The sequence below is a fragment of the Aethalodelphis obliquidens genome, unplaced genomic scaffold (genome assembly GCF_003676395.1).
Source record: "Aethalodelphis obliquidens isolate GAN/ISIS:26980383/991018 unplaced genomic scaffold, ASM367639v1 scaffold4, whole genome shotgun sequence".
Taxonomy (NCBI): domain Eukaryota; kingdom Metazoa; phylum Chordata; class Mammalia; order Artiodactyla; family Delphinidae; genus Aethalodelphis; species Aethalodelphis obliquidens.
Window position 1 is genome coordinate 2,677,382 of NW_020837948.1, and position 25,565 is coordinate 2,702,946.

A 25,565-nucleotide genomic window follows, 5' to 3' on the forward strand; every position below is an offset into this window, starting at 1 on the left:
CGGCGCTAGAAGATGCCAGCGCGCCTGCGCACCGAGGCCTTTACGGAAAGGCTTTGCGTGAGGCGGGCCTGAGCGTGGTGGCGTTTGTCTCCTGCGGAGGACCAACTTCTAGGGCAAACCTGGCTTTAGGCCTGGGGTTAATCATAAAAATCGTAGTAATTAATCATAATGGGCTACCCATTCTTGACTTTTAACATCTTTTGGCTTGTTTAGTCTTCACACCGCCCTTTCCTGAAAGGTATGTGTTTTGTCCTCGTTTTAGACCTGAAGAGACTGAGGAGAATAAATTACTTACCAAAGGCCCGTTGGGGCAAGGTTTGCTCGACGCCAAAGCCCGAATTTGTAACCAAGACCCCACTCCGCCGCTGCAGCTTTTAGATACTGATTATTAGTAATCGAGAGCTGTTGCTGGAAATAGCTTCCACCCCTCTTTCCACCCAATATGGCTTAAGAGAACGTTGAAATAGATTAAAAAAAAAAAAAAGTTCTGCAGTGATAAGGTAAAAGCGTAGCCCAAAACAGTAGTCTTTGGGAGCCCAGACTCACATCTGACCCAGCAGCTTTGCAAAAGTGAGAAGGTTTGTAAACCAGCTATAGAAAAGGCCAAATTTGGTTGTAAATTAAGGCATCCATAAGCCCGCCAGAATATGAGGGGGGGAGGGGGGCAGGGATTCTTAGGTTGGTAAAAAGGCAAATAAAAAAGGAATTCAGTGGAAAGCCCCAGGGTAGCCAGCTAAGAAACCCTTCAAGCTGTTTTGAAAGTAAAAGATAAAGCCACTTCTTTTATTTCTCAGAAAGAGATGTAGGGTGATGTTGATAAATGCTGTTTCATGTCAGGTAAAAAGGAAAACTAGGCCACATAGCAGCGAGGGTCAAAGACTACCAATGATAAAACGAATAGGAGAGGTGTAGCGAAAGGCCAGCAGCCAGTGGAGATGAGACCTGAGAAGAAAGGGCTACTGGCCTAGCTTAAGAATAGTTTAATACAAGGATTTGCCCTTTCCTGTACTTGGACTCTCAGAGGCTGGCAAAATTGTTTTCTAAAGTAGTAGGTTATCTGAACTAGAAATGTAGGAGGAAAAAGGCCCAAAATATAGGTATTCAAATTTACGTTAAATATAAGAATTAGGTAGATGACTCTGCAGTCTATTCTTAATCCATTGAGCTCAGTAGACTCAAAGATCTTAAAGAATTAGAAACCTGTTTGGTTAAAACAAAATCACAATTTCAGGAGAGATTCTGTCATGGTTTAAGTTATTCTGATTGCCTTCGAAGTGCAAACCGTAAAAAGTTTAGTTCCCTCTCTGGAGAAATTAGCTGTAAGTGAGCTTCACCAAGACAGGCTGTTCTAGAGTATAATATTGTTGGTCTCTTGGAACTTGTTATTCATAGGTTTTGCTGTGTGTCGCTTAATAGATACAAACCAGCAGTTTTATCTTAAAGATCTAGACTTTTGTGAAGATGAGACAGTCTGTTTTAAATATTTGAAATTTTATTCTCTTTTGACATAAAACTAAGGAACACTCAGATAATCTATACCATGTTAGTATTCCTATCAGAGAAAACGGGTAAAACAGTATTTAGAAAGCAGTACCAGTAAATCTTATTACGCATTAGATGTGTTTAAAACGTTGATATTCATTTATAACCTGTAGTTGTAAAATGTATATGACTTAAATATTAAAATCCCACATTTTTTAAGATCTTCATCTACAATTACAAACCCAGATTTTCTGTAGGTTTCACAAACCAGAGAGGTAAACAGAATGTGCAAGAGTCAAAGGATAAACGCATTATAAATATATATTAGTTGTATTACCTAATTAAAACCATAATCTGTTAATACAGCTATGGATTTATTTCAAAAATGTAATTGAATATATTGCTAATAGTGTAGTTGTTGTGTTTTCCAATGTTGGTAGAGTTATTAAAGTTCTTCACTTTCATAGAGTCCAGATTGAGCTGCCAGACGCTGAAACTCTCCTTCAGGGTTAAAAGCTTGTTTCACATCCAAACCTTTCCCATTAAGTGCTAAATATTTGCTGAAAGTTGGTCGGACACGTAACTGCTTAGGAGCTGGAGGAGTTTGGTTTGGACGGGCTGAAATGGATCAAATAAATGTTAATTTAGAAAACTTGTCCTAAACAAATGGGTTGCACTAGGTAGTCATTATCGGACAGGGAGAGAAAAAAAAAATCAAAACTGATTATGTATGGGGAGAATCCTTCAGAATTTATGCTATGCTGGAATTTATGTTTCTTATTAAATCTTTCCAGTTAAGTTCTTTATAACACTTGACATAGCACTGTATAACAGCGTGAGATACCTGTAACATCTAATCTCGTGTTACATGTGGTCACTCCAGCTTCATTAACTGCAGACACAGTATACCACCCAGCGTCTTTCTTGTTTACATCTTTTATCAGTAAAGTAACTCTTCCAGAGTTATCATGATATAAACTGGAAAGAAACAAAAATTGAAAGTAAAGGAATTAGTTTTCCTGTGAGAATTTATTTATGATGCCTATGACCTACAGAGTCAGACTAATAGGAAGAAAAAAGTATTTGGAAATTCTGAGTCTGTAGCTAGTCATTGCCAAATAGCTATGGGTTTTTTTGAATTAAACATCCCCCCAGTCTTGTTTGTATCATATTTCCTTGAGCCATCTTCTTTTATTGTTAGTAAAAAGGTAAATCCTAGCCTACTTTATCCCTTAAATTTCTGATTAGTGGGATCTGGCTTAATGAGGCTTATTATATTTCTATATATATATATATTTTAAAAGTTGAAGTATAGTTGATTTACAATATTGTGTTGGTTTCATCTATATGTTTTTAAAATCAGACAAATTGAGGTCACAGATGCATGCCATTTATAATACATTTAAAAGTATAACTGGATTCACCCAAGTACAGTATAGTTAAGTCTAGAAATACTTATCCTACCTTATTCGATCAGTGTTGAATTGTACCATTTCATTATTTCTTTTCCAGAAAAGCTTTGGTGGTGGTATAGCTGAGATTTGGCATTCTAGCTTCACTGAGTCTCCCTCAAAAACTTTTTTACTCTGTGGTTTGTAGATGAACATTGGTGCTCTTCTATGTTCTTTTGCTACATATTAATAAAAAAATCATGTATTTGAAATATTATAAACAATATTAAGTCAAACCAAAGTATTATGAAGTTTGTATGCTGATATAAAAGTTTAAAAAAGTACTAACGACAGGATTGGAAGCTTTATGTTTCAGCTGTAGTTAAAATAATATGCAATACTGTTGTATATTGTATACTATTTATAGTTCTAAAACAGTAATGTAATGATGCGTTGAATTTATAATCATGTTTCATTGGAAGAATTTAAGTCAAGTTGAGATCATCTCAGCTATAGAGAGGCAGCATGAATGGTGGAAAGAGTACCAGCAACTTGGGTTCGAATTCTGTTTGCCCCACCAGCCATGCCACACTGGGGAAAATTTTGTTTAGTTTCTCTGAGGCTAAATTTTATCTATTGTAAAATGATACCCAAGAAATAGTTACTGCTGTGCCCACCAAAGCACAAAATTATTGTGAGGATCAATTGCGATAATGAATGAAGACGCACTTTGTAAACTATAAAATAATATACAAATGCCAATAATAATTATGTCTTTAGTTTTCTTCAAATACCTGAGGGAAAAGAGGAACTGATACTATAATACTATAACCCTAACTTTTCTGAAGGAGTAAGGAGGAGATTGGACGGATGCCTGTCAAAGTCTTTTTCAGCTCTAACTTTATAGTATTTTGGAGCTATTGGCACAGAAAGGATTTGCCATAAGCTTAATCACTTGGATTTTGTGTGTGTGTGTGTATAAATTCCCAGATCACTAGTTTTTCCCTTAGTCTGAGGGCCCTTATTATATCATAGAATGATCTTAAAGATTTTTCATTCATCTGGGTAAAATACAAACTCAAGATTGCCCATCCTTGAACTTGATTAAGTTTTTATATAATAAGCAGTGAATTATAGCAAAATATTGCTTATGCAGTATATTGTGGCTAGAGTCATTGCAAATGTGATATATTTAGAGCACTTGAATTGTAATATTTTAAGACAGGACATTAGTTTTATGAGAACTGCCCTACTAAAGACAAATATGAGATAAGAGTTTTACCATACTTGTTTTCTAAAGCAAGTAAGCATGTTTTTGTTGTCATAATTAGAGACTAGTTTCCTGGTAAACAGTGCATAGTCTAAGGCTAAAAGTTGACATTTACCCTTCAGTTTTAAACTATGTGTGATTATAGCAATTCTGTGAAAATGTGAGTCAGATTGATTATTTTAGACTGTAGACCAGATAAATGATTAGACTAAAAATTTTCATATGAAGACCCTTTAATCATATCTACAAATACTGTACATCTACTGTACATCTAGAAATATAGCTAGAATATACTACCTCCTTTGGTCTGTCTGAAATTTTACCTTTATTTCTCTTCCAGAAAAGCTTTAGTGGTAGATCTGTCATTCTAGTTTCACTGAGTTTCCCTCAAGAGCACTAACCCCTGCCCACCGTGGCTTTTACATAAAAATTCGTGTTCTACTGGGTTGCATAGTATAGACATTAACCTTAAATATAAAGTCCTTGGGGTTTTTCTTTTTTAACACTTTCTTATTTGATTCTACAAAATTTTAAGGAGCTCTGCAGGATCTCTTTGAAAGCTTACCCAGGACGTCCAGCTGCACAGTAAAGGTGGCTTCTCCTGCTCTATTCTTGGCAACACATGTATAAGCCCCTGCATCTGAAGCTCTGACCACTTCGAAGATGAGTGAATGAAAACCCTTTTCAGACACTATCATTTTGTGAAAATCATCTGATTGAACTGGTTGTCCGTTTAGATACCATGACACATCAGGAGCTGGTAGTCCACTAACCTAGAAATGAAAACACAAGGAGATAGAATTTTACATTATAGATCACTGGGACCCATTTGTCCATTTATGAATTTTAACAGTTCAGTATCTGAGTGGGTTTGTGATTGAAAATGCAAAACAAGAGCTTAAAAGATATTTTCTTTCAATAATTTTTAACAAAATAGTAAAAACTATAACACTTGAAATTAATACAGTATTTTCATACTATCTGAAAACACATCTAGCTCTTTTGTAAACAACCTCAGGCTCCTTAAGATCTCTTAATTACTATATTAAGGACGTTAAGTTATCTTATATTGGTCTCCACAAGGAATATGGAAGTCATATGGCTTTTCTGGCTAATGGCAAGTGTGAATGAAGTCCCAGAGGCCCATATATATGAGACTTGCTGATAACCTTTCCAAATAACCTTTCCAAAACTGAGTGTTCTTGAGCTGTAGTTCTGGTGTATAAATGGCATTTTGTTAAGTGTTTTCGTAAGTCTTGACAATTAAATCCATACACTGACTTTCATTCATAAGGAATCTGAAAAAACATTTATAAGAAAAAGTTCTCCCAAATGAGGATAATAAAAATGTAGGCCTTTCTAATAAGTTATTTCAGCCTGAAGAATTCTTCTAGGCCAAGAGAGAACAGGGTGACTTGAATTTCTTTAAAGAGGCATTCTACTTTAGAAATCCTATTGCTATGAAAGCTTCATTTATATAGAGTATTAGGTGGTAGGCACTATTTTGAGTACCTTATACCTGTTTAGTTAGTTAATCCTCACACAGCTTTATGAGGTAGATATATTTGTTATTCCCAAAGAAACAAAAGCATAGAGTTGTTAAGTGACTTGTCTCAGGTTACACAGCTGTAAAGTGGCAGGGCCAGGATTCTAACCCAGGTAAACTTAGCTCCAGAGTTTGTGTTCTTATCTATTATACATATTTCTTGTCAAGCTGTGTAGAAAGCTACGAAGAGGAGGAGGACATTTTTCAAAACTTAGTATCCCATTGTTAATTTTTCTCCAGTATATTTGAACTTTTCTCTTACTTTGAAGTCCATTCTGCAGAATCTTCCTTCTTCAATTGACATGTTCTCTGGCACTTGAATGAAACGAGGCGGGTAAAATTTCTCCTGGATTGCATCCTGATCATTCACATCTCCCCTTGAAGATGATCTACTTCTACAAAAATATTTTAATAATCACTATGTAGAAGAGTCGTCATTGCTCTTCCTTTCATGCAAATATAGTTTAGCCATCAAATTTGAAACCCTAGAGTCTATGCTGTTTGATCTGATAGTGTAGTAACAATGGAGAGAGGCTGCAGAGCTGTATTTAGCTGTGGCATATTTGATGACTATTAGAAGTGGTAGCAATTTAGAAACACCTGTTACAAATTATACATCTTTGTTTCTTTTTTCAGTGCCATGAATTGATGAAGAAACTGATCTATTAAAATGCAGAGTACCCCATGGACAATTCTAGTCACATGCAAAGATTGTATAATTAGAATCAGGTTTCCATTGTTATGAAAAAGTTGTTTAGCATGGAAACATGGTCCTGGCTTATTTCACCAAAACATTAAAAACAGTTTCCTCTGAGATAGTTGTGATAATTAACAGATAAAAATTTTTATTGTCATCTTTGACATTAGAAAATTCACATTGTTTTTTTTCAATTGGTTCTAAAGCAGTATAAACATTATTTTCTTTTTTATAACCATATTTTTTTATTGCAGTATAGTTAATTTACAATGTTGTGTTAGCTTCAGGTGTACAATAAAGTGATTCATTTATATATATATAACATATATATTAAATATATATAGATTCTTCAGATTCTTTTCCATTATAGGTTATTATAAGACATTGAAAATAGTTCCCTGTGCTATATGGTAGGTCCTTGTTGTTTATCTATTTTACACATAGTAGCGTGTATCTGTTAATCCCAAACTCCTGATTTATCCCTTCCAACCTGCTATCCCCTCTGGTCACATTGCTTTGTATAAGAAGTATGTAAGAAGCTTGAGGGCTTTGTAAATATTACATTTTTTTTAAGCTGCAAACATTTTAGGTAGCAAAATGTATATTTCTTTAAAATTAAAAAAAATTTTTTTTTACCTTACTTGTGATGTAGGAAGTTGCAGTCGTGCATGTTCTGAATTGTGCTGCTTGAAGTTAAAACAAAGTGATAATGTTAACATGCTGTTGTTAGCTTGAAATGAAGCAGAATTTAGTAGTCGTAGTTGAAAGGAACATTTCTGTTGTGGCTGTATTTGTACTGTCATGGATAGTTCTATATATTTAGCTGTTAAGCATTTAAAATATAGTACACTAACCTTCTAATACTCTAGCAAGAAATCCCCAGAATTAAGACTATTCAATAGATACGATTTATGAAAATTAACTAGACTTTGAATTGGTGGTGGTTCATTTTTTAGATGACGATTTTATGACAAAGGATGATGAGTCCCCTTGGTGTATTTGAAATGGGAGCACATAGTACAGATTGTCCTTTGGTAAAACAGGAATAGTCATGAAGTCATTTGTGTTGGCAGTAGATACAGGGTATTATGCCTACTGCTCATAAGTGGCACCAACAGCAGTAAACACATATTAGACTGGAAAATACTTTTCTTTTTAGCTCATGGCACAAAATCCTGATGGACACTGTGGAAGCTATGTGTAGAGTTATGAAAAGCCTTTGAAAAACAACATTACTTACTTCCTGCCTAATAAGGGTGTATTTAATTTAAGCAGTCATCTTTTAGAATTTATATCTGAGCACCAGAAAATTATTCATATTTGAGGATAAAATCAGGAATTGATGAATTTATAATAGAATTAACTGATTAAATATTTAGTGCCTATTCCGTATATTTCATTGTGCTTGGTATAGTGAGAGATACAAAGAAGTAGAAAATATAGTCCTTACCCAAGTATATGAAAAACAACATAGCAAATCAGCACAAATAATTTATTTTGGGATGAACTTTGATGTATTTTGTCATTCTAAAACAAAATTCTTACAACTCTGTAATAATTTTTGGCTGGGCTTTGAGTTTCTCTAAGCCAAATGTCAAAAGATCAGTGAATTTTTTGGTAAAAAATAAGAATAATCCACTTAAACTCATAATATCTAAATTAAGTTTTTGACCTTTTCCTGTAGTGGTTTGAACATGTATGTATTTATATTCATAGGTGTGATATTTCAGTTATATGTAATTTGATGACATTTTGTATTATTTAAGTAGACTGTTTGAAGTGTACCAAAAAACGTAAGATTTTTCTTTTCTGATTTCATAATATGTTTTGCTGCTCTTTTCTTGGTACCTTCACCTTCATTTTAAAGTTTTTAAAGAATGAATGAGAAAAACAATACACCCTTGACCTTGAAATCATACACTGTGAATTTATAACATAAACCATCATCAATCTAATGTTACTTTGGGTTATTTCTTCTAATAGAGATATATTTGTGTCTTATTCTTGCTGTAATCTCCTGTACCAACTCCAGAGCCCAACACACAGTAGGTACTTCATATAAATTAGTTGAATAAATGAGTGTGTGAACTCCTCAGTAGCCGAAAGAGAGTTAAGTTCTGTTCTCAGGTTCTAGTTACTTGCTGTGCTAGACCCTGCTCTATCCTTTTCAGTAGATCTAGTCACATTTAACAGAAACAAAAGTCTTATTTTCATCTTCCTATACTGTAGAAGGTTGGAATTCTTGAATGCTCGGTTTGGCTTCCAGTTTCTTGTGGAGTTTTTAGGAAGGAATGAGAGGTAACTATAGAAGGAAGATAGAAGAGCAATAGCAGTTCATTTTGCCTCTCTAGCTGTACACTTCTCTTTGAGGTTAACTTGTTAAAATGAAGGTGATCAGGAACAAGCCTGTGGGATATTCACTTTATGTTCTGGATAAAGTTAATCCCTTGGAAAGGATGCTGTTCTTAATCCTGGAGCCATTACTCATAAGGTTTTTGTTGTTTATTTTGTTTTGTTTTTAATAAGAATCATTTTAAGATACAGGAACATGACAGAAGAAATTGGATGTTTCGTTAGTACATGAGTTTATTTTAAAACATTGAAATGATAAACAGCTTATGAGAAAAGGTTATAATTACTTTGGTTTAGAGTTTTAACTTTTGTCCTGTGAAAGATTTACAACTCATAAATTTTCTGTCCATGTAGACATTGTAGGGAGAGTCCTTGGTTTAACTGACCCCTAAATGTCCAGATGAAAAGTGACACCATTAGTCTTCTGGTGTTTTGACTTTATAACATTTCATATGCAGATACTAGAACCACCAGAAAATGGGGTAAAATTAAAAATTTTTGTGTATATATTCAACCCATCATGGCCTCTACTTTTTATATGTAATGGAGTATGGAAGTAATTGACTTTTGCTTCAAATGCTATTTATAAGCATTTAGAAAAGCAGATATTTAAAAATCACACAAAAGAAAAGTGCTCCAGTTAGATAAAGATTATTTTAATTTACCTGTGCTGGATCTTGTGCCTCACTGTCATTTTGAGCTTGAAACACAGCAGCTGCATTCTGTGGTCCTAGCAATCTGCGAGCCATCTTCTCCTCATATGTTAGCCGCTTTAAAGAAATAAATCATAAAGGAGATAGTAATGAGATTTAATAAAAGTTATTTGTATAGCTTTACCTTAAAACCACCAAGAATTATACCAAAGAAGTATAGTTATGCCTATTGAATGATAGATACTATGTTTATAAAAAAACATTCTTTCATTCAAAGCATTTTCCTTTCGTTCTAGTGCCACTTCCCTCATCTGTAATATTCATGTCTGTTTTCTTTCTTCTCCTAGTAAAGGCAAGCATAATCACCCTTAAATAAGGCTCTCTCTCCCCAATAAAGGGAAATTCTTTGTCTTCCTCCTTGTTCTGCATGTTCCTGTTGGCTCTGTCTTTGAATATAGTACCGTATGTCCTCAGATTCAGAAATAACTTTTATTAAGTGAACACTATATTTGATTTACTAACTTCTGGTTAAGAGCAGTGCAACTCGTATGTTAAATGTATTTGGATTAAAGGCATATAGTAGTACTCTATCAGAGATCAGTGACTAATACAATGTGTATAATAAGAATTATAGCTATTTTTCCATCAATAATATATACCAAAGTACATGAAGAAGTCACGTTGACAGCATTTCCCATTAGTTATTTGGTCATCAGACGTATTTTTATGGTAATGCTTAAAACAAAATTGAATCATTCAGATTGGGTTTTTTTTTTTTTTTTTCATTTGCTTCATTCTTTTACTACTGAACTCCTAGAGGGGATTTCATGCAGAGAAGTACAGAATAGGATCCAAATATTCCCTTTTTTTAGATACTCCTCTCCCTTGCTGATTATATGGACATAGATCTGTGAGACAGAAACAACATTCTTATTGAGATTAGATTTTATAGTTTTATTGGCTTTTTTTTTTTAATACAAAATAGACATCTTGCTCACTTGGTTTCCATTATGAAGAAGGTTGTCCTTGCATTTTAGCTTTCTCTCCAAATCTTGAATCAGAGCTTCTTTTGATCCTTGTATTTCATGGTCAGGAGTCCTTGGTGTGGGCTTAGTATTTGCATTTTGGGATGGCTTAGCATTTACAGGTTGGCCAACTGAGGGTTGTTGATAGCTTTAAAAAGAAAAAAAGATTTTTTAAAAAGAAGATCTTTAAAGTAAGGTGTGGTATGTAAAATAGAATTGGCATCATTTTGTCAGTCACGTTTAGGTAGGTTGAATTTACCATTTAGTACTGCTGGTGTTATTAAAACACCAATTGCCCTAATAACAGTCAAGAAGGATTTTATAAGAATGGTTACTAGCTGTTTTTTATTTTTGTTTTTGTTTCTTTTCATCTTGGCAAATGAAAATTAAGTAGCAGGAGGAGCAACTTAGATTAGACATAAGGAGAATGTCCTTCCTTGAAGATCTTCCCTAAAGAAGTGAGAGTAAGTCTAGTTACTGGCAGCTTGAGAGTTCTTCCAATATTCCAACTGAATTTCCTGAGTTTGATTTATGGGTGGATAGTAAGCAGCAATGTGCTGGAGCTGACTCATATGGGCTTAAGAGAACTGATTTTTAGTGTCTCTTCCCAGCTCACTGTGATCTCATGCTCAAAGTTTGAAATTGGTGGTGGTGGAAGTATCTACACCAGGGAAATTGGTAAATACCACAAATCATGGCTCTTTCCTCCAGAGCTGATTGTTAAACATTTATCAGCATAACCACGGGTATTTAGTGAATATTCTCTTGCTTTGAATGGAGTCTACAGTTTACATTTTAATTTCTACTTCCTATTCATATTCTAGACAATCCAAGTATGGCACTATATAACAACTTGTACAGTAATAACAGTTTCTTCAACATTGCATAAGTGATTTTTAGAGAAAGGGATGATTAGAGGAGGAAGGAGAAAGAAATGTAAACTGAGAAAAAAAGGAGTTTTGGGAAAAAAAAGTAAATTTGATCGGCAGTTGAAGAGTTTGGTTTAAATCCTTATTTCAAATTCCAACCGTAAATTTTCTTCCAAGATGTCCTTGCCCCCTCCTGGTGTTCCCCTGCTGATTCCGATAGAGGACAGGGGTGGTATTTAGGGAGTCCTATATTTTTAGATCTGTTAGGTAGCTCACACTTTTCACAGGGTTTATTCAGATTTTACCTAGTTTATTTATTTAGGACTCTGAAGGTGCTAGCTTATATCTATTTAATGTGGGAAAACTGGCCACTGCCCTCAATGAATATTTTACCATTATCATAATAAATCCAGATATCCAGATGAGGCAGCCTTGGTCTGTTCTCTGACATGTCCCTGTTCAAAAATTCGCAGGGATCATTAAAAGAACTTGTAAGCTAAGTGGAAATGCATTTCCTCTGAGTGGAGCCAGAGTTTTAACTTTTGCAGGTTTTGGGGTCTTGGTTAGTAATCTCTAGATTGTAAATACACTGAAGAAAAAAAAGATGTTTTATTACTCACCGTTGTATTATTTGTATCCACTAACACAAAGCCTGCAAAGTAGTGAGGTAATACTCACTATCAGTTCAGTGAATGAATATTTTCCATTGTATTCAAGATGCTCTGTATTGAAAGTTGATTATATACATTTTCCCTCCTTGTATTTCAGATATTCAGCATTGTCTGTATCTGATTTGTTCAGTGAAGCAAATAGCCAAACCAAGTGTTTAAATAAATAGTGAGATGTTTTTGTTTTGTTTTAAGATTGAATTCCCAGGTCAAAGTGGTAAAATTTCTTTGGTTTTATAGACCTACTATGTCTCCAACTGTATGAAGTTAGAATAGCCCATTTGTTTTTTTGTTTTTCCAGCTAAAAAAAAAAACCAGTCATATGTGTTTGGTTAAAGTGAATTAGCATTAAATAATTCTTTTGTCAGACTGTCATAATATGATGTAATATATCTGAGAAATCCTGAAGGACTATCAAAACCAAGCCTGAGAATCACTGATATATATGTAATCTCAGTCACCTTTTTATTTACTGAATACCTGCATTATTACCAGTTTAGATGGTTTAAGTGTTAGGACTTGATATCTGTTCATAATTAGAAACTAATATTATACTTGCACAATGCTTTATAGGTTTTTTTTTCTCCCCCTATCATTAATCACCTAAATCCTTACTTTTATTACAGATCAGAAAACTGAATCACTGAGCAGGTAAGGAAAACTTGAGGAATGTCACACAGCAAGCTTTTTGAAAGGAATAGTTAAAGAGTTCCCCTGAATTTCTAGTCTGTGGTTTGATAAACTGAATAAAACATTTGCTTAAGGGTTTTCTACTGATGAAAAGCTAAATAAAGCTTTCAAACCTCTCTAGGTCAGAATCCAAGGGATTATTATAGAAGACAGGGCAAACTTCAGCCCATCATAAAAATGAGGGAGTTGTGCACAAATGTTCAAAGGGCCAGAGCTTTCCACCTGTGCAGCTGGACACTGAACTGGTATCAAGTGGCTGTGGGAAGATTAAAAGAGTTATCTATGGTTGCTGAAAATGGAGCAGCTAAAGCTGGATCTTTGATCTCTGGTTTGGGGTCCTTCTGTGCTTTATTTCTTATCCTCTCTATTTTTTCCTTCCTTCCTCTCTTAGTTCTGTGCAGAGAGCTAGGTACATGGTTGAGGCTCACTAGTATTTATTTGGTGGCTTTTTTTCTGGGCAGGAATTTGGAATAGGATTAGAGCCTTTACTAAGAAAAAGAATATTTTAGTGAGAAAGAGTTATTTTAGATTTAAACATGCTTATACAGGAAATTTGTAAATAATTGAAAGCTAGATGGAAAAAGATTATATGGGTAAAATGTAAGTAAGAAAAATCTACAATATGTGATAATGGGTATAATGGGAATTTGAGATAGAAGAGAAAGAGCGGGCTCTTAATTCTTGAAGGCATCTTTTAAAATCATTAGGCCAAACCTATGAGAATGCCTTTTTTGTCAGTCAAAAATTTTTAACTATCAGCCATTTCAAATGGTTCAACCTAGTATCTATAGGATTCTAACAAATGTTTTTGGCTTTCCTCGTTTTTATTTTTAAAAATATTGAAAAGGTTTCTTTGCAAGTTGAATTGCTCTGGTGAGTTCACCTAGGTTTCCAGAGTTGTCACCAAAAATAGGAATCTCTAGAAAAATTAGCCTCTAGAGAAAACTGAGAGAAATTAGCAAGAATTTCAGCAAATCTGTTGATAAGTCTGTAACCAACAAAATATATTTCATCACACAGTTTTTCAGATGCCTCTGATTAATTCTCTGATGTTCTAGCCAGCCAAGGAATAGGAAAACTGATAGCCCAGAGTTTGCATAAGCACAAAGTATTCAGTTCATGTTTTAAAAAAAGCACAACCACTTTGTCCTTCTTCATATCAGGTTCTCCTAGGACAGTTTTAGGGCTGTGGAAATAGTACATGCTTGCATAAGGCTTCAGTTATTCTTCCCTGTATTTAGGTTGGTCTAACCAATTTGAACAAAGTGTAGTTTTAATTGCCAGAGGAAACCTTAAGATCATGAGCCTTTACCTATTCAGTCCTTCCTTCTGATCATAGGGAAAATTCATATACTTCAGTGTTTGAATCCTATATTTTCTTTTTAGCCAAGTGGTTGTTCAGGATCAGAGGGGAAAATGGATAGGAAGAAAAGACTAAGACTGAGAAGAAACTTAATAGCCTCTGCTTATGTGAGAGGAAATCCTATCTGAAGAAGAGCAGACAGGTGTTCACCTCAGCTAAGCTCAGAACCAGAGCAATTAAATTTACAGCATGAGGAACGTAACTTAGAGGTGGGGGAATAGTTCACTGTTCCTGGGTATGTTAGAAATATTTTTTTTGAAGATGGAAAATAGTAGGTAAGTAATTGTGTTATGTAATAGGTGATTTGGGTTCAGCTCAACCTGGACAGTGGAGAATGGGTCAGATGACTTATTGCCAGTACCCTGGTTTAAGGTGTTCTAGGAGAAATACGGAATGAGACTCTGATATCACATTGACTTTTTAGATAGTGAAGAATGACGTACATAACCTATCTCCCCTTCTCCCCCAGATACAAGCTCACGGTATACACAGGTCTATCTGTCTGTCTCTCTATATATATTTTAAAAATTCACTTACTTGGAGTCCACAGTGGAAGGGATGTTACTGCTATTGTAATCAGGCTGTGATGGTAATATGGAGCTGAGGAAGTTGGCTGGGGACTGGTTATAAGTGGCTGTAACCCTTTGGCCTGGGTTGGAGCCAGCAAGCTGCTGAGGAGAACCAGGGAAAGCAGAGGAGGACATAGTGATGTGAGAGCTCACTGTTGAGGAGGCAGAATATCTTTGCTCTTTGCACTGGCGGGGCTGGATTATAATAGAAGACTGTTTGGTCTGGCTAGAGTAGCTGGAGGTTTCCGGTCCAGGAGGCTGCAGTCTGGAGCCACATGGGTTTTGGGATTGGATGAAGTGTTTTGGACGTTCGTAGTTAAACATGCTTAGCTGGTTTATGGAAGTTGAAGGCAACTTATAATGATTTGCTCCTGGAAGGGTGGGGTCCCGAATCTGGGGCTGCAAGCCTGGAATTATACAAGGTTGCAGTGAATCAGAAGCAACCTTGGTCTGCACCTCGTTGTTGATATCCTGGGGATACTGTGCTCCTGGCTTTGATAGAGTGGCCTTCTCTTGAAGAATATTGTTCCTTCAAAAGAAGAAGATGATTCAGTTACAGTATTTGCATAAAAAACAGTACCGTTTAAGATCTTTAAGAGTTTTTGTGCTTTGTTTTTTTGCTTGTTTTTTTAAAGCTTATGTGCTTTCAAAGTCACCTCAAGGTGGAACTTTCCTGGCTTCTAGACTTCCCATTCCTTTATCTGTTGTCTTTGCACAAGTGACTTTCCCCTTGAGAATAAGAAAAAAGAATTCATTAGTGTTTGTTTGCCTCTGGGTGATTCTTAAAGCACGCCCAGGGCCTTCAAGATGTAGGAAAAGTTTAAGTTTGCCAAGTGGTTATTTATGAAAAGAAAACCTGTGATGTTGCTCAATGTGATAATTTTATGGTTTCATGTTTAGCTTTTGCCCAGAGGCTACAGTTTCATTAACCACAGAGAGTTAATGGTTTAAAATTATTAGCAGGTAAATATATAACATGTCAGCTTCTATTCAGTCTGAATTCTTCCCCTTGCTCATCAAAACCGATGAACAGCTCTTCTGATACTCCAGTTAATTCATGCCCTGGTGATCTGTGATGAATGATGTGGTGAATCAAGGGGAGCAATGTGCTTCTTTGGTAAAGAACATTACTGTCCGTATTTGCTCCTTCACCCTTTTACAGTTTCACAAAGTAGAGCAAACATCTGTTCTTCACTATTGTCAACCTTGAGTGGATTTTGTTTTACCTTATAATTCACTGCTTCTTTTTCTCCCTTTGATTCCCAATTGACCATAGTACCAAACTAGATGATATTAAGGAGTGACTGTATTCGTGTGTCTCTGTGTGTGTATATAATATATGTTACCGACAGTATTCCAGAGCCCTTTGTAATTTTTTGTTATTTTTAGATTGTATTATCTAGTTATTGGTCTCGATGGTCTCTTAGTTATTTAGTTTCACTTTAAATTATTTTTACATGTTTAATATGTATTTCAGACTAATTTTGAAATTGCTTTAGTTCCTATATTATTTTTCCTTTTGAAATGGCAAACAGGATGTACAGAAGGGAAGTAAGGCAACTGTGAAGCTAGCCTATAGTTTCCCAATTAAAGAAGGGTGCCATTTTTCTTACTTAGCTCTGCATTGGCAGTCCTGGCTTCCGACAGTAGTTCCCCATTTTTCCTTTGATAAATCATTTGTCACTATAATCAACCTTAAAGAATTATATTTGCTTCTTTTGTTTTTAATTGGGGCATAGTTGTTTTACAATGTTGTGTTAGTTTCTACTATATAGCGAAGTGAGAGAATTATATTTGCTTCTGATTTCTTCCATTAGTAAGGTAAATCTGGGCAGGACTGTATATAGACTTTATACACAAAAACTAGCGCCATAAATTGTTGTAATACTGCTTTTGTCTTTATTTAAAATATCAAGTAATTTAGTTCAAAATACATTTAGTTTGTTTCATATAATATAAACCAACTCTGAGGTAATGATAAATCAAACTTTTAACTAATAAAATTAACCAAATTGTTTGTCATCATTGAAGCATAGTCTTAAAATTATTCAGTTTCCTATCTTGAAGAAAGTATCATTTTTAATGAAAAACTTCTAAACCAGATAACTTGATCCTCAGGTTGTGCATGTAGTTTAGAGTTATATTAAAATTAGCAGTTTTAGGAAAGAACAAAAATGCAACTAAACAGCCAAGAGAAAGATTCTATTGAAAAAGGCACTTAAAAAGTCATACATTTCTTAATTTTGAGTTTATGAATACAAGCACATTCAACTAGAGTGCATTTTAGTAATTAACTATATTAGGCCTTTAAATTATTGGAGAAAAACATCCAGAAGGAGGCTTTAATTAGATACTCTAAAAAAAACGAAAAAAGACTCTATTTCAAGGCAAATAGTTTCATATTTATGGGTTTATTTTTTCCATTGCAGAATTGAATCCAGTGTTTGGTTTTAAATTCCTTTTTGGGCAGGCAAATCATTCAGATTAATTTCAAATACCAAGGAAGGAATAAACTGTTTAACAAATAGCCAGTAGATATTTTCCAGAAAATTCCCTATTTTTCTTTACATATATTTTTAGAAGGTCAACTATCTTGTACATTTCGGTATCAGCCTACATAGTTAACAATTACTGTTATTTAAAAAAAATTCAATTAAAAATATGTTCTTTCAAAAGTTTCATTTTATTCATGTCTCAACAAAATTTTACACAGATGTTCACACAGGTAACTCTGAAAGGTTTTTCTTCATGTGTAGTAGTTACTGTTCAACAATTCAATTCTATAATGCCTTCTATTATATGACAGTATCAATTTATTCCAAATAATGTTAAATAAATTTCAAAGATTTTATGAATAAAGTACTATTAAGTCTCCTATTTAGAAAAATCTTGACTTTCCCCCTCATGTCTAATATAGCACAGACTTGCACAAAAAACTGAGGATATTTTGAAGCTGTACGACATTACCACAATTACAGTTAGATCAAGTGTCCCTTTTCAAAGAAAAATGATGATTTAAAAATAATGACACACAACTATCTTTCCTTTTATCCTTTCTGTAATGCCTTCCAATTTCAGTGGAATGAACAGGTTACATTCTTTTCAAATCTTGTATAATGCCATTATGATCTTCTGGCTTTTGAACTTTTTATCTGAAGATCACCTTTTACATACTGTTCTGATTTGGACAAAAAACAAAAACAAAACCCCAAACTGAAGCAGGAATAAAGAAGGGACTTACCCGAGTTCCAGAGAGTGCCTGCTCCGTTTAACCTACTACTAAAGGGAAGGAAGAGGCATCCCCTTCCCTCACAGACTAATCTAGTGGCTCTGTGCTTAGTATTATAGCACCACTGACTTTTATCAGCTGCCAAACAGTGACATCTGATGTGCTTGCCTGTCCATCTACCTATGCTGGCATGTCAAAGTAAGAGTCCACAATCTAAACAATATCTCAGATGTCTTAGTGATATTTAAGGAGTGGGATTACATGAGCTTCTCTTGCAAGCCTCTTTATTTTAGATGTGAGCTTTGACTATGAGCTTTAGCAAGCTCATATAGGGGGAAGAGCAAAGAATTGGGAAATGGGAAAAAATGTAAAGAAAACTTATTTTCTTTTTTGTGGTGGGGGCTTGATCTTCCCTGTTGAAGAAAGGACTAAAAGGGAAGTAGTATTCTAAGACTGACATTCTAACTGCTAAGACTTCTCCAGAAATAAGACCAGTGATGGATGGGCTCCAAATTGATTTGTATTGGATAGTTGTTCATCTGAAGGCCTTTTTTTTTCTCTTGCCAAATGGGAGGGGGAATGGAGTGGGGTTCAAGCAGTTTGTTTCAAGAGAGGGAGTGTGTCTGGGCAAAGGCAGGAGAGCAGGATGATGGTGTTATGTCACTGGGAAGGTGGGGAAGTGGAAAAAAGTGATTTGCTTTCTTTAGCAAGTTCTCTGAATCTGTATAGCATATGCCTCCTTGACTTTATACTTTCATTCTAAAAGAGTTTGAAACACTTCAGAAACTACCAAATGAGCAGTGTTTACAGTTAGGGCTCTGTGTTGTTAGCTCTCTTTATTTCCCTTACTCCTTACAGTTACACAGCTTCCTTTCTCTTTTCATCAAGGAGACCATCTTAGCATTTAAGTTTCCATTTTTGTGCAGGGAAGTAAATAATTACAGAGGAAGAAACCTTCAAATCGACAAGAGGTGGTGAAGAGGGGTAGGTGGCATGAGGATCAGGCTAATCAGGTGGAATTATCCCTATTTAGTGGCTTTAACTTTGGTATGGTATTATTGCTTAAAGCATATCTGTTTATTCCCCTCCCTCATGCGTACTCCAGTCTTGATGTCATTATCATGTACGTTAGGATCCAACAAATAGATGTTTGAGCACATGTGAGCTGTTTAAAATTCTTCACAGCTGACCATGTAGGTGTACCTTCCTTTGGTGTTCAGAGAAAGTTTGATAACTGCCACCTGGGCACACAGCCGTTACTTAGTAGAAAAAGCATACTAGACTTGTTGAGTAGGCGTTCGCTTACAAAGTCTTATTTCAGGAATCACCCAAAATATTTCTCCACATCTGCTCACTGATATTTCAGATTCCATTAATAGGGACAAAGCCTTTCAATCTAAATTAGAGAGACCTAAAATGTAAGTGCAAGTGACAATAAAAATAACAAGAATAACTGATACATACAGCATTTACTTTGAGTATGGCCCTATTCTGAGCACTTTAAATGTGGTGTATGTGACTGATATTTAGTTCTTCCCAAGAACAGGGTTTGATTGAGATACACCCTACCAGCCAAGTAGGGAAGATGCTCAGGACAAACTGAAATCCCCAATTTTGCCTAGGGCAGATTCTAAATGTTCCATAGTTGAGGAAGAATTTTAGTTTTATTTACTCTTCATCCTTTAAGCTTTGCCTCTTCTTTTCCCTAGACTTTTGTAAGGTACAACGTTTGTTACAGTGCGGTAGCCCCACGGTACATCTAGGCTAAGGTTCTTGCTACAATTAGGGGATCAAGGGATAGTTTAGGAAAGGTAAGTAAGATCACTTGTAACACCATTCTCAAAAGTTAAGGGTCTGTATTCAGTAATTTACCATGAATCTGTTTTTCTACTTTTTAATATTTGGTTTGCTTTTTTGAGTGGTGTTTTATGTTTTCTCACAAATATGGCTATTTGAATGGTTTAGTTGCTTATTTGAGAAAAATCATCCTAAAACTGAATGAAATATTAAGATGTCAGGTGGGTGGACATATTCCAGCCTGCCCCCCAGAGACAGCCTTTTTTTTTTTTTTTTTTTTTTTGCTTTACGCGGGCCTCTCACTGTTGTGGCCTCTCCCGTTGCGGAGCACAAGCTCCGGACGCGCAGGCTCCGGACGCGCAGGCTCAGCGGCCATGGCTCACGGGCCTAGCTGCTCCGTGGTATGTGGGATCTTCCCAGACCGGGGCACGAACCCGTGTCCCCTGCATCGGCAGGCGGACTCTCAACCACTGCGCCACCAGGGAAGCCCCAGAGACAGCCTTTTCCATTTCTATCTCTAAATTATCAGTAAGGGCCTCTGGTAAATCATTCTAATGCCTCACAAGATGTAGGTAACTCCCTACTATCTCACATGTTTCCTACTGAAATGTTTCTTGCTGCATGTCCAGGGAATTCCTTCTTGTCTCATCATCAGTGGAAGGGTAGCTGTTTAACTGTCACTCATTCGTCCCATGTTGTTTTTTAAAATGTGAAGTATCTATGCGATTGTAAAAATGGTGCTGTGAGCTGCTTCTAAAATCAGAGGTCAGATGTGTGTGATGAGGCTAATTTCTGCTGTCTCAACTGAGAAGGAAAATGTCATATTGAAGATTAAAGGACTAAAAAATGAAGAATGTTTTATTCATTTTCAGGTTATGCATTAATCACTATGATTACTGAAGTTCTGCATAGACCTATAGCAAAAGGGAGTCCCATTGTAGTAGTTGACTCAATCTTATGCTTCTCAAGCAAGAAATAATAATGGACACTGGGTTTGGAGTCAAACAGTAAAAATGATAACATTAATTTGGTTGATCTTCTACAGCTTTCTAGACATTAACCTTTTTATTATCTATTTTGGAGACCTGAGTGTGAGTGCCCACTCTACTACATACTTGCTGTGTAACCTTAGACAAGTTGCTTCAACTCTCTGAGCTTTAATAATTAACTGAAAAAACAAAGATAGTATCAGTTTTACTAACCTAAATCAGGGTTGCTGAGAGACTCAAATGAAACAGGAAATCATATAGTGGACTATTATGTGGTATAATGTATCTCCTCAACTAGGTTAAGTTTTTTTTCTGAGGGAGGGATTCTTTATTGCTTATATATCTATCTTGTCTAGGACAATTTAGCTCATGGTAGACATTCAGTAAAAAACTTGTTAACGTTCATGGAACTTTTGCCCGATAAGTGTCCCCACAAATGGTTTTATTAATGAAAAAGATAGTAGTCTCATATGAAAGATATTATATTATAAATTCAAGGCCTTTTTAAGTCCTAAAGGCTCACTGATAAACACAGGTACTCATGGAGAAAAATTTTGGATATGAGTATTGGCTATTTTCCCAAGGCACAGAAACTGACAAAACACATACAATGTGCTTAATAGATGTTTGTTCAATAAATTGCAGTCTTATTTATTTTTCCACACACCCGTTCTTCCTTGATCCCATGAGGAATCTTTATTTATAGGGGTGGCTACTGCCCAGGTGACTAGTGATCCTATAAGCTAAAGGGATTCCAGGAGACCAACTGAGAAATCACAGTCATAGGCTGTTGTTGGAGATAACGCTGATCTCGATAAAAGAACAATGCAGTGAAGTAATAGCTACTATTTATTGAATTCCTACTATGTACTTCACGCACTGTTCCAGGTCTGTTAGTCTTCAATAACTTAAAAAAAAAGAAATGTTTATTTATTTGGCAGCGCTGGGTCTTAGTTGCGGCATGCGGGATCTTTTACTTGGCGGCATGCGGGAATCTTTTAGTTGTGGCATGCGGAATCTTTAGTTGCGGCATGCGAACTCTTAGTTGCGGCATGTGGGATCTAGTTCCCTGACCAGGGATTGAACCCGGGCCCCCTGCATTGGAAATGCAGAGTCTTAGCCAATAGACCACCAGGGAAGTCCCTCCAATGACTTGGAGTCTCCAAGTATCAATTTTTAGGTTTTTTAAAAATCAATATTTTCGTTTGAGGTTTGTCTTTGGGGGCTGGGAATGGTGGTGGATTATGTTGTTTTTAAACATAGCCTGGTTGGCAAATTCGCTTACTGAATTATCTTTCCATTTACAATTTGTCCTCTAAATGCAAGGACAATTGTGTCTGTATTCTAAGACTAACCGTGAAGAAACCTGTATCACAAAATGTTTTACCAATTTGTATTGAGATAGGACATTGAATTCTGTTTCAGGAAAAGATCCCATTCTTCAGAATCTTTTGCCGTTTCAACATTGTTGGTGTTATTTTCTTTTTTTACTAAGTTTCTGTACCAAACCCTTAAATGTGGATCTAAGCACATGACTTACTATTTCGGCCCTGGTGAAATGCATGATGGAGGGCAAGGGAGAAATGACACAGGTAAAGTGAGTCATCTCAGAATGCAAGCTCACTGAGGGCAGGAGCTTTGTCATGTTCACTGTTCTATATATAGAGCCAAGAACATTTGTTGATTGAGTGAATGTTAGGTCTGTCTGCCCTTACCATTGTGGTTGTAGCTCAGAGGAATTTTCATTGATGGTACAGAAATCCTCCTTTGGAACCTGGATCTCATGTTCATGGTGACTGGCTGTTTCAGGAATAGTTGGCATAAGGTTTATTGGAGTATTGTCTGGATTTTTGCCCTTTGTGTAGCTCTCACTGCTCCAGGGAAAGGAGGCCAGTTTTGGAGAAAATGTCCTCATGAGTGACTTTGGAGAATTGTCTGATTTCTCCACTTCTTTTCCTTCTGAAAAATATAATTAGTCACCAGTTCAGATAGAAACAGAATCTTCCTCTTGGCTCAGGGCTGAATTTGAGCAGGGTGATCCTGAGGAGTTACCTGGAGAAACAAAGAGTCTTGCTGTGGAGACAACAGTCCCAGCCTCATTTTCTGCAATGCACTTGAATTCCCCAGAATCTTCAGGAAATGCTTCTGCGATAATTAAGGTGCACACTTCCTCTGGAAAGGGGAGAGAGTCAACTTGACCAGAGTATTTGGATCCCTCAAGTTAACAAACAGTGTGGGAGGATGTCAAGGAGAGTACGTACTAGGAATAAATACTGTATTCCTAGATTTAAAAAAATCCATCTGATTAGTTTTTTTGTCTTTGAGTGGGCTCATGAAGATAAATCTTAAAAATACAACCTAAAATAATCCCATCCTGGTCCCTAACACCTACTTCTTAGACACATCTGTTTTCTCTACTAGACTGTGAGATTCTTAAAAGCAGGGATTATATTTTATCTCTTGAATTCTAGATTTCTGTAGCTTTAGTGCTTAGCATAAAGGTCCTATAGAAAGATTTTCTGAACTGACCTAAAAATTATTATTGCCATGGTAGTTAGACAGTGATGGCCACTGTGTGATGGGCACCACACATACTTCTTGGACAGTCAACAATTTGGATGTATGATGTCAGGACACCTCCTTACTGCCTCTGTATGTTGCTCATGAGGCACAAATAATATCCCAAATGGAATTAGAGGAAGAATTTGTACCCTGTGAGGGCAGGGACTCCTCAGTGTGAAGAACAGAACAGGACATAGCCTGTGTCTAGTAAATACATGTTGAATGAATGAATAAACGAATAAATACACTGATAGATCCCAGTTATCTTGCTTCTTCTGTTGTATCAGTTCAAGAGTTGGCATAGGTTAGCCTCAAAACTGCTCCTGAAGGCAAAAGTGGCTTAGGAGCCAAAGTCTTCTGATGCTAAATTTGGTTTAATTATTTATTATCAAGATGTTGAAAAATTGTGCTTACCAGGAATGGATGATAAACAAGCTTCTGAAAGATAAAACAAAAGAATAGAGAGAGAATTTAAATGATGACAATTTAGTTGGGAGAAGGAGCCATGTGTGAAATAACTTGAAGCAAATACAATGTTGACTGAAATCTTGAGTCACAGGCTGTAAATTCTCTAGAAACTCAGAAAAGGTACATAATGGAATGAACACTTGGCAAGGTGCTAGAAAAAAAAACTGTATTTTAGCCATGTTCTACCACCAGATTGCTCTGTGACTTTTTGAAAATTACTTTACTTCTCTGGGCTTTAGTTCTTCATTTCTAATAGGAAGTAAGACCAGATATATCTCTTCTCTGAATGTGAACTGTTGCTGAAACACTAATCCTGAGGTGGCCTTTTTCTCCTGAGAAAATCCTTTTCTTTTACTCTTTCTAATTAAAATAAAGTTGAATATTACATCATAAAAATACTGTAGTACTACTGTAGAAAACTACACAAAAGGTTAATAGTTTTCTCTGGGTGGTAAGAATGTAACTTTAAATTTCTTGTACTTTTTTTTTTTTTTGTGGTACGCGGGCCTTTCACTGTTGTGGCCTCTCCTATTGCGGAGCACAGGCTCCAGATGCGCAGGCTCAGCGGCCATGGCTCATGGGCCTAGCCGCTCCGCGGCATGTGGGATCTTCCCGGACCGGGGCACGAACCCGTGTCCCCTGTATCAGCAGGCGGACTCTCAACCACTGCGCCACCAGGGAAGCCCTTCTTGTATATTTTATATTTTTCTAGATTTATTATAATAAATATGTATTACTTTAGGTTCAGAAAATGCAATAAATGTTATTTTTAAGAGAAATACCACGTTGTGTAATAGAGGTGTTTCTTTCTAAATGTGATGTGCAAATGTTCACTTGTTTTGAATTAATATTTAAGTGAGTATATTTTCTTCACTTGATGCAAGAAATACCTTGGCTTGAACCTTGGCTGCAGCATTTACTAGCTTTGTGACCTTCAGCAAGGTGTTTCATATTTCTTATTTCAGTTTTCTTGCTTATGAAATGCAGATGATAACGCATACCTCAAAATATTGATGTGAGGATTAAATGAGAAATTGTTTATAAAGTATAAACTCAGTGTTTAGCATGAGGTAGATTGTCATACTTGTTACCCTTCCCTAAATTAATTATTTGGTAGGAAACTTACACAATAAAGTATTTAGAAAGTTACGCACCAGTTTTCATTTGTTTTGCTCTTTAAAAAATATGTTTATTCTCACATTTTTTTCTTGTTTGTATACTAAGAACTGTTTAGGAAGATAAGGTTAATCTCTGAAAACAAACTAGTCTTTTTACAGCTATTAAAACTATTGTTTAATCAGAACAAAACAGTTGTTTTGTTTTGTTTTCTTTTTTGGCTGTTTATGTTGAGGAATCATTTGGATTTTAAGTAATTGTTTAGCAGTAGCAATATTTGAGCCTGTAACGAATCAGCTGTTAAACATTAAAACATGAATTATATTTCAAGGTTAATCAGAATGAAAAGTAAATTCAAAAGCTTATCACTGTACTTTTTCTCAGAATTCGGAAGTCATCTGAGTCTGCTATCTGCTCTTTCTCTCTGTACCAGTGAACTTGAACTGTGGCTGTGGCCTGGACTCGGCATTCAAACACAACACACTGACCTCTGGTTGTAGAGATGTCTTGAAGATGCTGAAGAATAAACACAGAATTCACGGAATGGAAGAAACTGTTTCACCATATACAATGATTTGGGGTACCAACTGCAGTAAGTGTGCATGCTTTTCATCATAATTATTGACTACTGACTGTACCTTAATCAAAATAAGGAGCTTGCTGGGCATCTTTTGTGCTTTATAGTGTGCTTTACAGTCGGGTATAAGTTTTTAATCTCAGTTTCATGGAGTTTAATGAGAAAGTTGGCTCTTTACTTCCCCAAGAGCCATTTTTCAAGATAGAAAACCAATTACTTGAAAAGTCTTCACTTTGTTGTGTTATTTTATTG

General features: G+C 35.7%; 1 protein-coding gene and 1 long non-coding RNA gene across 2 annotated transcripts; one reads left to right on the top strand and one right to left on the bottom strand.

The window, feature by feature from the left end:
* Positions 1 to 141: 141 nt before the first annotated feature.
* On the top strand, positions 142 to 25,322 carry LOC113613507 (uncharacterized). Its single transcript, XR_003430281.1, has 3 exons — positions 142 to 238; positions 12,580 to 12,604; positions 25,170 to 25,322. It is a non-coding gene; the product is annotated as an uncharacterized LOC113613507 (long non-coding RNA).
* On the bottom strand, positions 1,473 to 17,893 carry MYOT (myotilin). The gene is made up of 10 exons (XM_027094253.1): positions 17,817 to 17,893; positions 14,544 to 15,104; positions 10,390 to 10,564; positions 9,404 to 9,508; positions 7,023 to 7,072; positions 5,952 to 6,084; positions 4,709 to 4,916; positions 2,947 to 3,112; positions 2,327 to 2,460; positions 1,473 to 2,100 (listed from the first exon to the last, which is right to left on the bottom strand). The coding sequence occupies exons 2-10, from the start codon at positions 14,897 to 14,899 to the stop codon at positions 1,928 to 1,930; spliced, it is 1,500 nt and encodes a 499-aa protein (XP_026950054.1). The 5' UTR covers positions 14,900 to 15,104; positions 17,817 to 17,893; the 3' UTR covers positions 1,473 to 1,927.
* Positions 25,323 to 25,565: the final 243 nt, after the last annotated feature.